At 61.7% G+C, this 11,483-nt stretch overlaps 1 protein-coding gene across 6 annotated transcripts; it reads right to left on the reverse strand.

The window, feature by feature from the left end:
• Window positions 1–375: 375 nt before the first annotated feature.
• Window positions 376–11,457, reverse strand: TKFC (triokinase and FMN cyclase). 6 transcript variants are annotated; one of them, XM_036295748.1, is made up of 19 exons: window positions 11,150–11,288; window positions 10,951–10,986; window positions 9,887–10,005; window positions 8,007–8,196; window positions 6,998–7,108; window positions 6,724–6,905; window positions 5,529–5,607; window positions 5,191–5,283; window positions 4,595–4,629; window positions 4,434–4,518; window positions 4,248–4,337; window positions 3,135–3,251; window positions 2,674–2,811; window positions 2,402–2,539; window positions 1,774–1,880; window positions 1,576–1,679; window positions 1,418–1,451; window positions 1,229–1,318; window positions 376–878 (listed from the first exon to the last, which is right to left on the reverse strand). In XM_036295748.1, the coding sequence occupies exons 3-19, from the start codon at window positions 9,887–9,889 to the stop codon at window positions 714–716; spliced, it is 1,761 nt and encodes a 586-aa protein (XP_036151641.1). In that variant the 5' UTR covers window positions 9,890–10,005; window positions 10,951–10,986; window positions 11,150–11,288; the 3' UTR covers window positions 376–713. The 6 variants fall into 6 exon arrangements, with proteins under 6 accessions (XP_036151641.1, XP_036151640.1, XP_036151643.1 ...); XM_036295747.1 differs by lacking the exons at window positions 10,951–10,986; window positions 11,150–11,288 and adding an exon at window positions 11,378–11,457; XM_036295750.1 differs by lacking the exons at window positions 10,951–10,986; window positions 11,150–11,288 and adding an exon at window positions 11,299–11,343.
• Window positions 11,458–11,483: the final 26 nt, after the last annotated feature.

Genomic DNA, 11,483 nt, shown 5'->3' on the forward strand with positions numbered 1-11,483 from the left:
GCCCTGCCCATCACGCACGGGGCCCGGCAGTGCTGCCGGGATTGCTCTAGAGCAGGGCTGGCCTGGGCGCGGTTCCTGTGCCACCACCCAGCTTACACTATGGCGGCTTCTTTTCCTCTTGGGGTCCCATGTGCCCACTGGCTTCCTGAAGGATCAGTGGGTTCTGTTGGTTTAGTGCTGAGAAAAGCACACCCTTGGGTGTGGCGTGTGTATCGGGTGGACAGGACTGGGGTCCCGGTGGAGCCAGCCCAGCCGTGCAGGCCTGGCCTTGGGGTCTCGGTGGAAGGAGGGCTCATCTTGCCAGGGGCTGAGCGCTGCCCAGGGCAGCAGAGGACGGCTCCTCACGCCTGGAGACAGGGCCTCGGAGGCGGCAGCTCTGGCTCCGATGCGGTTTATTAGCTGCTTTTAACAGTGGCACCGGTTCAGGTGCAGGTGTTTCCCGGGAGTCTTGACACCACGTCAGCAATGCCAGTTACGGCTGTGCCGCCCCAGGGAAATGCCTCGCTGCTGAGACCGAGCAGGCTGAGCCCGGGGCCCACCTTCCCTGAGTAGGCAGTGACCCCTCTGGGCCTGCAGTCTACACTGCAGTCGCTCTGGAGGCTGGCAGGGGTTGCTGCTGAACGTAGAGGATGGGTGTGCGAGGCGAGGGAGGTGACAGGTGGACGGCAAGGGAAGTGACAGTGGCAGCCTCTGCACAGTAGTGAGAGTGGCACTCACAAACTCTCCAGGTTCTGCAAGACCTCCAGGATGGCCCGGAGAATGGCCGCGGCGGCCACTGCCCCGGGGTCTGGCTGGTCGAGCTTCATAGAGCTGATGTAACTGGCTCTCCCAGCTCCAGCTGTCATGTCCTTGGTGGCCTGGGCTGCAGCTTCTGCGCTCTGAGGGGGACGGAGAGGAGCAGGGTAAGGACAAGCCTCCGGCCTCCTCCTGCCCTGGAAGCAAGGCCTGGGCTTGGGGGAGGCCCTGGACCCTCCTGTCCCAGCTCTGCCAGCGCCCTCTGTTCTGTCCCCAGGGCAGAGCGGCCACGCCCACCTGTCTGTAGTAAGGCCCGTGGCCCCATTTCCTGAGGACCTGCTGGGTCCCAGTTACCAGGCTGGGCTCTGTTCACCTTCAGCCTTGCACACCCTCCGGACAGGCACTCGTCTCCATTCTCAGGAGAGGGAGCGAGCATAGGATGGGTATTCACTGGCTCCCAGCATGCCCCTGTTGGCTGGGCCCCTCCACTCACCTCCACTGCCTTGGTCAGGATGTGGAACAGATTAGCGTTTGGGTGCCTCAAGGCTTGGAGCTCCTGTCCTGCTGCCCAGAGAGAATCCAGCTGGACAAGATGAGGGAGGGGGGTGAGCACAGGCCCTGGCACTGAGGGTGGCCTTCAGGGCTCTGCAATCAGAGGGGGAAGGGCTGAGCGCATACACACCATAGTCCTGTCTCCTGGGGCAGCCTTCCCATACCTGCAGGGGAGAGAACAAGCGGTCACTGGAGGGGGTGCTGGGGGTGGGGCAGGGCCTGGCTGGGAGCAGGTGACAATCAACCCCCCACCAGCCCCCCCTGGGCTAAGGCACAGGCTGCACTCACTTCTTCATGGCCTCCAGGCCGGCATCCATGGCAGCAGACCAGGCTGGGAGGTCAGTGCTGGTCTTGAGGGGCTGGGCCGCTGCGGTCAGGAACAGGCCATAGAGCTGGGAGGACCAGAATTTTTACACTCAGGCCCGGCCTGGGCCGCAGCCAGCCCAGGGCCGTTGTCACCCTCGCCCCGGGGACTGCAGCACTCACTGCCCCGGACGAGCCTCCCATCTTCTCCAGCAGCAGGAGGGACAATTCGGAGAGCATCTTGGCAGGACTGGCAGGGGGTGGACCCTCCCTCAGCTGCTCCTGGATGGCTGCAGGCGGAGAGGGGTGGTCAGAGGCCCCCGCAGCAGGCAGAGGGTGAGGAACGGTGGCAGGCCTCCCCCCAGGCCTCGCTTCCCGGCTTCATGCTCCTCCTCGGCCGCCACGCTGTCCTGGGTCTGGTACTGGGCATCAGCCACGCGGGCCGCGCTTTCCATCTGCTTTGCTCACTGCTGTATCCAGAGTCGCCCGGCCCACGAGAGGCACTAACTAGTTTTCCTGACTGACGTGGGACAATGAAGACGGGTGCACTCGCCCGGGTACTACAGAGCGGGTTCCCTCGGAACCTAGTCCCTCCCTGTGAAAGAGACACCTTGCTCTGCAGTGACAACTCCCCATGTCTGCAGTGGCGCAGGCCTGTTCTCTATGAAAATGGTGGATGGGGTGCGAGGCTTTGTGCAGGACTGTGCTTGGCAAAAGGAAAGCTGGCAGCCCATGCAAGTACTCCGAAATTGTTCTGGCTCATGAAATGCCAACATCTCAGACATGTGACAGCGAGGGCCCTGGCACCCACCTCGGGCAGCGCGGCTGTGGGTGGTCCCACAGTCCCCGTCGCCAGACACACGGTCCAGGGCGTTCAGGTACTCCTCCAGGTCCAGGAGGGTCGTGCACACCCGCTCCAGCACGAGCGCCATCCGCTTCGAGAGCAAGCCTGCGGGGAGGACAGCGGGAGGAGGAGCACCTGGCCCTCGCACAGCTGAGCTTGATGGGGTGTGAGATACGGGCGTTAGGGCCCCTGCACACCCCTCACCCTTCGGGACTCAGGCCCATGTCCAGGTCACCTACCCCAACAGCAGGGCCCGGTACCTTCTGTAGTGAAGTCAGGGGCCTCTGAGGGCCGGGAGGGGGCTGCCCGAGTCCGCTTCCGCCCCGTCACGAAGACCTTGGGCGTGTTCGGCCAGGCCGACGCAGTCGTCTCAGCATCTAGCGGCAGCAGGACGACTCTTAGACATGGGGTGGCTGGCCAGGGGTCAGGTGGGAACGGGATTCCCCCTGGCCAGTTCCCTCCGTCTCAAAAAGCAAGTACTGAGTACCCACTGTATACAAGGGAAGAGGGGCTGTCCCTGGGGAGAAGCCTAACACCAACTCCTCCAGTCATGCGAGAGCTGGAGACGTCAAAAGGGACCTTCCCCGGGGGCCTGATGGTCATGGTCAATGAGGAGACCTCTGGTGGGCTCTCCCCAAGGCCCCTGGCTCCTTCCAGCTACAAGGACCCTGGCTTGGATGACCCAGGCTCAAGGTCTCACCTATCAGTTTCAGCAGGGGCTCATCCACCAGCAGAAGGGTGAGGGAGAGGCCCGGCATCTCCAGCGATGACATGAAGGTGCCCACCAGGGCACGGGCAACCTTCACCCCGCGGCCCTCTGCAACAGCAAAGCACGGACGTCCATGAGGGAAGGCGAGAAGGGCGGTACTTCCCCCGGAACAGAGAAACAGTAAGAGAAGATCAAGGGCTTTGGAAGCGGGGCCCGAGGCCAGCAGGGAGATGGCCATCTGCTCAGGGCCTCCCTCCAACGCCGAGTCACCCGTTCCCTGGCCGTGTCCCCTCTACAGGCAGGTGGGTCACTGCAGGTCTCACTTGCTGCGCTCTCACAGGTGCCAGGCACTGTGCTGAGGGCATTAGGTATGTTTAGTCTCATTTAATCTTCACAACGACCTAGGAGGCAGGCACTGTTACTTTCACCCTCCCTACGACCGGGACAGGCTCAATACTCGCAATTAGGTGGCAGAGCGAAGACCTAACTCAGGCTCGTCTGACTGCACAGCCCAAGCTCTGGGCTACCACAAGACCCTACCTCAGCTGCTTTTCTTTTCTTACTTTTTTAGGTTTTTTTTTTTTTTTTTTTTTTTAAATATTTTATTGACTTTTTACAGAGAGGAAGTGAGAGGGATAGAGAGTTAGAAACATCGATGAGAGAGAAACATCAATCAGCCGCCTCCTGCACACCCCCCACTGGAGATGTGCCTGCAACCAAGGTACATGCCCTTGACCGGAATCGAACCTGGGACCTTTCAGTCCGCAGGCCGACGCTCTATCCACTGAGCCAAACCGATTAGGGCTCTTACTTTTTTAAAATAAATTTTTTATTGGCTTTTCAGAGAGGAAGGGAAAGGGAGAGAGAGAAATATTGATGTGACAACGAGACATTGATCGGATGCCTCCTACACACCCCCTACTGGGGAATCAAGCCTGCAACCCAGGCATGCGTCTGACTGGGAATTGAACCAGCAACCTTTCAGTGCATGGGACTAGGCCCAACCCACTGAGCCACACCAGCCAGACTCAGCTGCTTTCCGTATGTGCAGTTCCACAGGCTGGAGGGAGCTCTGGGTGCTAGCAGGCCCTTCCGGGGGCTCACCCAGAGTGCGGACGGCTGCGTCGGCCACGATGCCCAGCTCCAGGACCGAGAGGCCGCCCAGGTTGTTCACCATCAGCACCACCGAGGAGCCTGTGGGCAACACGACGCCGGTGAGACTCTCTGGGCCCCTCACCCGGGGTGGGGTGGGTGGGGGTGCTGGGAGACAAAGGTGTAACAGCCCCTCACCACTCTGCACAGACACATGCGACACGCTGGAGGAGTTGGTCATGTGGTCGAGCATGAGTGTCACGATCTGGTCGGCGGTGGCCATCTGTCAGAGGGACCCAGGAGTGAGCTGTGTCCGAGGCCTGGGCCTTAGACCAGCGTGGGCCAGGGAGTCTGCCTACCTTGATCCGGCGCACGCCGGCTTCCCCGTGGATGCCTGTGGATAGAGCAGTCACTGCTGAGGCGCTCAGGCCTGGGATCGGCTCATCGTATTTTTATCGACTTACTCAGGGCTGGGCTAGGTGCTGTGTAGGTGGGGGGCGGGGTAGAAGCGGGCAGCATAATGAAAACGACAGTTTCTGCCCTCCAGGAGCTGTGGCTGTGGTGGAGAGAGCCATGACCTGAACTTGTAATAGTGAAGTAGCTTTAGCGAGAGGCAGCCAAGCGAGGAGACATGAGGCCTCTGCCCATCACTTTGGAAGCACCAGGGGGAGAGAGAGCTTGCAGCTGCGCTGGCCTCGAAACGGCCCTTGAAAGGAGGCTGCATGTGGCAGGCGACCCTGAGTGATGCGAGCCACGGCAGGGAGGTGGGCCGCGCATGGACGGAGCCTCACGTGGCGGTAGAATCGGGCAGGTGGAGCCCGAAGAGCTTTAAAAACACCCAGCACCTATGTGACAGCGGCAGATAAGCTGAAAGGACGGGCAGATGGCTCCCAGCGCAGATGTGGGTATAACCCTGGTCGCAGGCACAGCTAGGACAGGGGTGGCCAAAACTTACCCAGGCCCAGCTCTACCTCATCAGCTGCAAGATTAAAGGTGGGTTTGGAGGAACCAGGGACACTGCAGAAGGACAAGCTCACTCCCAGGGTACCTGTGAGAGATGAGGTATGAACGGGATGACGGCTCTGCTCTGGCATCAGTCAGGGCAGCAGGCAGTAGGCGGGGCAGCCTCTTCGTCTCAGATGAAAGAGAAACCTGGCTCTGGGACCCAAGGCTACTGGTGCCCTTGGCTCCCCTAGGAGACCCCTCAGCCCGGGGGAACATGCTGGGAACGCTCCCAGTCCCAAGGCAGCCCCTCCTCCCTCCCCGCTTCCCGCCCCCTGGGCTGGCACTCACCCATGGCCTTGGCAACCACGCTCACCCGCTCTGTGATCTCCTTCAGCCCCGCCCCGGCCTCAGCCAGGGCACCCGCCACCTGTATCCACAAGAAAGAAGCCCCAAAGGGACCAGAGTCACTAGCACGTGGGGGCGGAAGACGGCCTGAGTGTCTGGCTGGCAGGGACTCTCTGGGCACTGCCACACCAGCCTGGCCCACGGCGTTCGGGGCAGAACGGTGGATCCTTGCGTTCACAATGAACCTGCCAGGAATCTTTAACCATCAGTCTGTTGGAGCCAGAAAGAACTTTACAAATGGAGAAATGGGCCCAGCGAGGGAAGATGACTTGTCTAATGTCACACAGCTGGCTGATGGCCAGTGTCCTGATTCCTAGTCTGGAGTTCTTCCTCCAGGGCATGCACACTGTGGCTCACTTTACCCACTCACCCACATATTCATCCATCTACCCACCCACCCACCCGCTTTTTGCCAAGCATCTAGTCTGTGCTGAAATGAAAAAGTGACTGGTTACAACCTTTCCTTGGAGGAACCAACGTGGGGAGGGTCTGGGGAAGCAGAACCGCTGAGGGAACATCAGTGAGGAGGTGAGCGCAGTGGGCGAGCGCGTGGTGGGGAGACGGAGCACTGAGAGGCTCCACCAGCTGAGTGTCCGGGAGGGAAGCCTCCCCGACGGGAGACACCAGAGCTGGACCTCAACAGGATTATCCAGGCCAACGCGCGTTAGAGGGAGAAAGGGCTCTGAAGGCCATCGGTACCGCATCAGGACAGACCCAGGGGGGCCGCAGCCGGTGGTACAGGGAAATGGTATTCATGGAGCATAAGAGGAGGGTGGGGATGATGGGAAATGAACTTGGAAAGCTCAGGGAGGAAGGCACACGTGTGGTGGGCGCCAGACCACGGAGCCTGGGCTGACGCTAGGAACCCCGATGGCCGTCAGCAGGCGAGCAGCCTCATCAGACACGCGGCTTCCAGAGGCACCTCTGGGGAGTGTGGGAACAGACTGGAAGGGGAGGCAAGAGGCCAGCAGAGCAGGCTCTGCGGAGGATGGGCGTGGCAGAGACACCAGGGGCTGGTGTGGGCAGGAGAGGGAAGGGCCTGGGAGCATGCTCACATGCTGGGCTGAGGCGCAGGGAGCACTGGGGAAGGAATGGCCCCCTAGGGGGTGGGGTGACGCCGGCTGGAGGGGAACCTCACCTTGTGGATGAGCACCGTGCCGCAGAGCCCCCGCCTGCCCGCCTTCCTCACGGTCGTGAAAGCACAGTCATCCCCAATGACCACCATCTCCACGGGGATGCCCTCAGCCCGGGCCTGCTCCCGGGCCAGGCCAAAGTTCAGCCGGTCCCCAGTGTAGTTCTTCACGATGAGGAGGATTCCCGCTGGAGGAGCAGCAGCGGGGCCCATCGGTGCTTGCCCTCACCCCCTCCCACCCTCCCCGCCTGGCAGCAGCCCCTCCTGCACCCCAGCGTACCTGTGCCCACCTGGGCCACTGTCCTGATGGCTGCCAGGATGCTGCCCACTGCCGGGGCGGTGAACACAGCTCCCGCGATGACCCCCGTCAGCATCCCCTTCCCTATGAAACCTGGCGATGGGTGGGGGAGGGTGCTGGGTCGCCCATGGCTGTCGTAGGGCCTCCCCTGCCCGAGTGTCACGGGCAGGTGGCCCCCTGCGTGCCTGATGCTAGACAAGCACCCGGCTGCTCCGCAGGTCCTCACTCAGTTCTCTCCCTGGACAGGCCTTCCCTGACCCGCAGCTGAGCGCTGCCACCCCAGCCCATGGCTCGCTGCTCCTTCCCCTGCTCTCGCCTTCAGGCCGCACGTACACACTCTGGAACGATCTCTTCACTTCTGTGTTTACCTGGCTACTGTCTGTCTCCCCAGAGGAGAACAGAGTTCCATGAGGGGAGCCCCTTGTCTGTCTGGTTCACTGTTGCATCCCTAGTGCCCAGGACAGTCCGGGCACCCAGTCACTGCCCTGGGTGCTCGGGATTGTTTGCTGAATGGAGGGGACTTGCCGGAGGGAGACAGCAAAGGCACAGAGGCTCCAACGCCTGGGTGCTGCCCCCGGGAGCTCTCAGGGAGAGCACACGCCTGGCACTGGACAAAAACAATCCAGGGCTGTTCGTGTTTTTGTGAAAATGCAGGGTGGGAATTCAGAAGAGGGATGTTGCTCTAGGCTGCAAGAGTCAGGAGGGCTTCATGGAGGAGGTGGCAGGTGAGCTGGCAGCCAGGAGGTTTCACAGACACACTGACTCTCAGAGTTGGAAGGGGCTGAAAGGTCAGTTGGCCCAGCCTGTTACTTTTATAAGCTATAGAGACTGAGGCCCAGAGAGAGGCCATAACGACCCAAATCACAGCCTGAGGGAGGGGAAAGCGGGAACCAGGACCCAGTTCTGGACTCTGGGCTGCGTTTTGAACCTCCTACCAGCACTGGCATCTCCTCGGAGCCCCCACCCCCCGCCTCTGGCCCAGGGCACTCACCGGCATGGGCAGGCTCGTGGCCGGAGCCCCCACCCGACAGCAATGCCACCTGGCCCTTGAGGCTGTCCAGGTCAGAGCGGAGGACCACGCGGTAGCCCTGCAGGAGCTGCAAGTTGGGGTTGCAGGCCACCAGGCCAGCCAGGGCATCGTCGGCACAGCCTGCCACCGAGTTCATCAGCTTCTTGGAGGCCTATGGGGGAGGAGCGAGGAGGAGTTTCAGGCCACCAGTGCCGTTTCTATGGCCACGATCCCTCTTCCTCGCCCACTTAGGAATGCCAGGGGCACACAGAACCCTGCCTCATTTTATCAGGTGGCTATTTCCGTGAGTTCTCTTGTTCATTTGTCCTTTGGAAACGTTTTGGATTAAGGCTTAAATTTATCCTGAAGAATGGCTTCCATGCAAAGAAACGGGGGCTGCAGTCCTGGAGGGCCAGGGCGGGCGGCCGAGTTCCCGGGGCAGGGCGAAGGCACCGGCAGCTGGGAGCAAATCCCAGGCCTGCCTCCCTGGGCTGAGGACTCGGGGAAGGCACCTCACTGTTCTGAGCTCCGTCTTCCTCTGCACAACGGGGACATCCCAGGCGGAAGCCTGTCATACAGTGAAAGCTGGCTACAAGGGCGCTACTTCCTTCCTCAGAAAGCTGTCTGCCCACCCAGGCCGCCCCTGCTTTTGTCCCAAAGAGAGTGAGACTAGGGCCCAAAGGGACCCAGAGGGCCGGGGCGGGGCAGCCTGCACTTCCGGAGGCTCCTCCCTCAAGCCTGTGAGCAGCGGGCTCCTTGGTGTAAACTTTGACCTTGCCTGGGTCTGGCAGGGGCCAGGGCCAAGCCATCTGCTCCGGGGACAGACACAGGTCAGTGCGGAGAGAGCAGGATAATGAGACCCACTCCGGGCCCTGCCTGGGAGTCAGGCGCTTCAGGGTGCTTTTGAGCCTGTCTCGCTCATGTTCCCACCAACCCTGCGGAGGAAGGGTTAGCTCGGTGGGGAAACCGAGGCACAGCTAAGTGACTTCGCCCAAGATCACACAGCCAGCAAACGCCTGCCTGGCTCCCACACAGGTTCCGCTTTGCTGCTCCACGCTGCTTCCCCCGGGGGCTGAAGCGAGGCTGTGAGTGGCAGAGCTGTGGTTGGTCTCGGCTCCAAGCCCAGCCTCCAGCGCCACCACCCACCAAGAAGGCGACCCCTCGCCATCGCTGACAACCATTCCCACCCCTGAGTCAGAGGAGGGCAGGGACCAGGGCCATCCTGGTTCCCTTGGCCTGCGGGCGCTGTGCTCGGCCCCAGGACTCGTCTGATGAACACCTCAGGGCCACTGCAGGGAGGGCTTAACTGCCCCGTACTGCCAGGAGACGGAGGTTCAGAGAGAGCGCGTCTTCTGTAAAAGGCCACACAGCTGGTCAGTGGCAGCTGGATCTGGACTAGGTCTGTGCAGGCCTGCTTTGGTGCACATCTGCTCCAGAGTGGAGAGGGAGCAATGCTTAGCAGTGCTGCACGTCCCCAAGTGAAGACCCCCCATGGGACCAGCCCGCACAAGCCCACGTCCTTCCTCGTGGTCCCTCTGTCGCTGGTACAGTGTCTATTCCAGTGCAGGTAACTGTGACTGTTCCAAAGACATGCCCAGACCAGGGGGCAGATGGGCCCGGGAGGGACTCAGAGGCTGCAGCCCTGGGCCTGCCGGGACTAGCTAGGAAATGGAGGGAAGCAGGGACCAGGCCCCGAGAGGGACCCTGTCTTAACCTCTTTGAACTTTAGGAGGCAGCAGCATCTCTTGGTCAGAGTGTAAGGAGCTCCAGCGTGCCCAGGGCTGGCATGCTCCCCCACCGCCCCCCCGCCATGCCCCGAGCCCACAGTGTCCTTTCCCAGTCCTGGCCCCCCTGCGACTCACCATGGTGGGGAGGTGCTGAAGCCAGCAGGCTGAGTTGGTGCCTTGGCACTGAGCTGTCGGAGACGGGCGATCTTGTGGGTGCTGCCTGGGCCGCAGCACGGTGCAGGTGGCGGCAGCACCTGCAGGAGAGTGAGAATGTGGGTCGCTGGAGGTGCTCGCAGCTACTGGCACATCATGCTTCCAGGCCCTCGTAATTAGGGAGCTGCCCCAGACTTTGATCCAAGTCTGAACTCCAGAACGTGCGCTGGGGATGGAGTGGAGCGTGGGGCTGGCCAAGGTTCACCTGACGTGGCTGCCAGAAGGCAGATCTGCCCACAGTGGGCACGGAGAGCACCCCCCTTCCCACCCAAGGGTGCGATGAACCGGAGTAACACCCTCTCCCACATAAGCATCGTGTGCAGTGGACACACTCACAAAGATCTTCATGCACTTGCCCTTGTTGCTGTTGGTATCAAACCAAGAGGAAGGCAGCTGAGCTGGGAGCACATTTTAGTGCCAGGACACTGACTCCGAAGCTCTAGGGACTTGTTCAAGGTCATGCTAAGAGCCAGGACTTAAACCCACGTCTAGTCTTTCTACAAGGCCTGCGCTCTTCCCGCTGATAACTCAACGCCTGCAAAGTCATGCAGCGTCCCTGGTGTGGGGAACCACCCCTGGGGCCCCTGGGCATGTTTTAGCTCCCCTCAGTCCCGCCTGGTTCAGAGGTGTCTTGGGGTCACTCAGGGTCTTGGGCGCAGGGAATGAGTCTGCAATGGGAAGGGGCCACACCAGGTTCTGCGCCTAGTTCTGCCTCTGACTTACTGGGGCATCTTAGGTAAACCAACGGCCCGGGGCCTCAGCGATCCTCAGATGAGGATCTGTAAAATGGGGCCATAAGGTCTGTGGCATTCTGTTGGCGCTCCAGACCACGTGGTCCCCCATTCCTGTCCCCCGCCCCAACCACGTGATCTGGTGAGGCCTATTACGTTGCAGAGCTAAGGACTGCCTTTCTGGGTCATTAAGGTTCTCCCGGGAAATTCTGGTTTTGCATGGTTAGAAATTGCACAGAAATTAGGTGCACTAACCGTGCTGGGCCAGCGGCCTGGCGGGCCCTTCAAAGTCTGAAGAATAAAACAAAAGTTCAAAGGGGAGAGGTGAGCCTCCTGGTACCACCCCTCCCCCAAGTGAGGCAGGGGTGAGAGGCCATTCTGGAGTCAGGGGAGGGTCATTCTGGGGTCAGCTGGGTTGGGGAGCTGGGCGGGCCGAGGGGAGGGAGGTACGGACCTTGGTCCTAGCCTGGGAGCTGCACACACTGCGGTCACCCCCTCCCCTCCCCAGGCCCCTGCGGCTCTTCCGGTTCCAAAGGAATGGCAGCCCGAGGGCTGGGAGCCGCGGAGTCGGGGCCGGGGCCGGGGCGGGGGGAGGGCGCGCACCGGGGGGAGGCGGCGAGCGGCGGGTCAGCTCTGCGGGCGTCGGCGCTACTCCCCCAGCCCCTCTCTCCCCGGCACCCACCCGCCGGCACCACGGCTTCCCGGACCCACAACGGGCGCCCTCATCCGGGTACTCGGAGCGCCGGCGGTCCGCGGGGGGGCGGGGCCTCCGGGGCGGGGCCTCCCCT

Source organism: Myotis myotis, unplaced genomic scaffold (genome assembly GCF_014108235.1).
Source record: "Myotis myotis isolate mMyoMyo1 unplaced genomic scaffold, mMyoMyo1.p scaffold_m19_p_27, whole genome shotgun sequence".
Lineage (NCBI taxonomy): Eukaryota > Metazoa > Chordata > Mammalia > Chiroptera > Vespertilionidae > Myotis > Myotis myotis.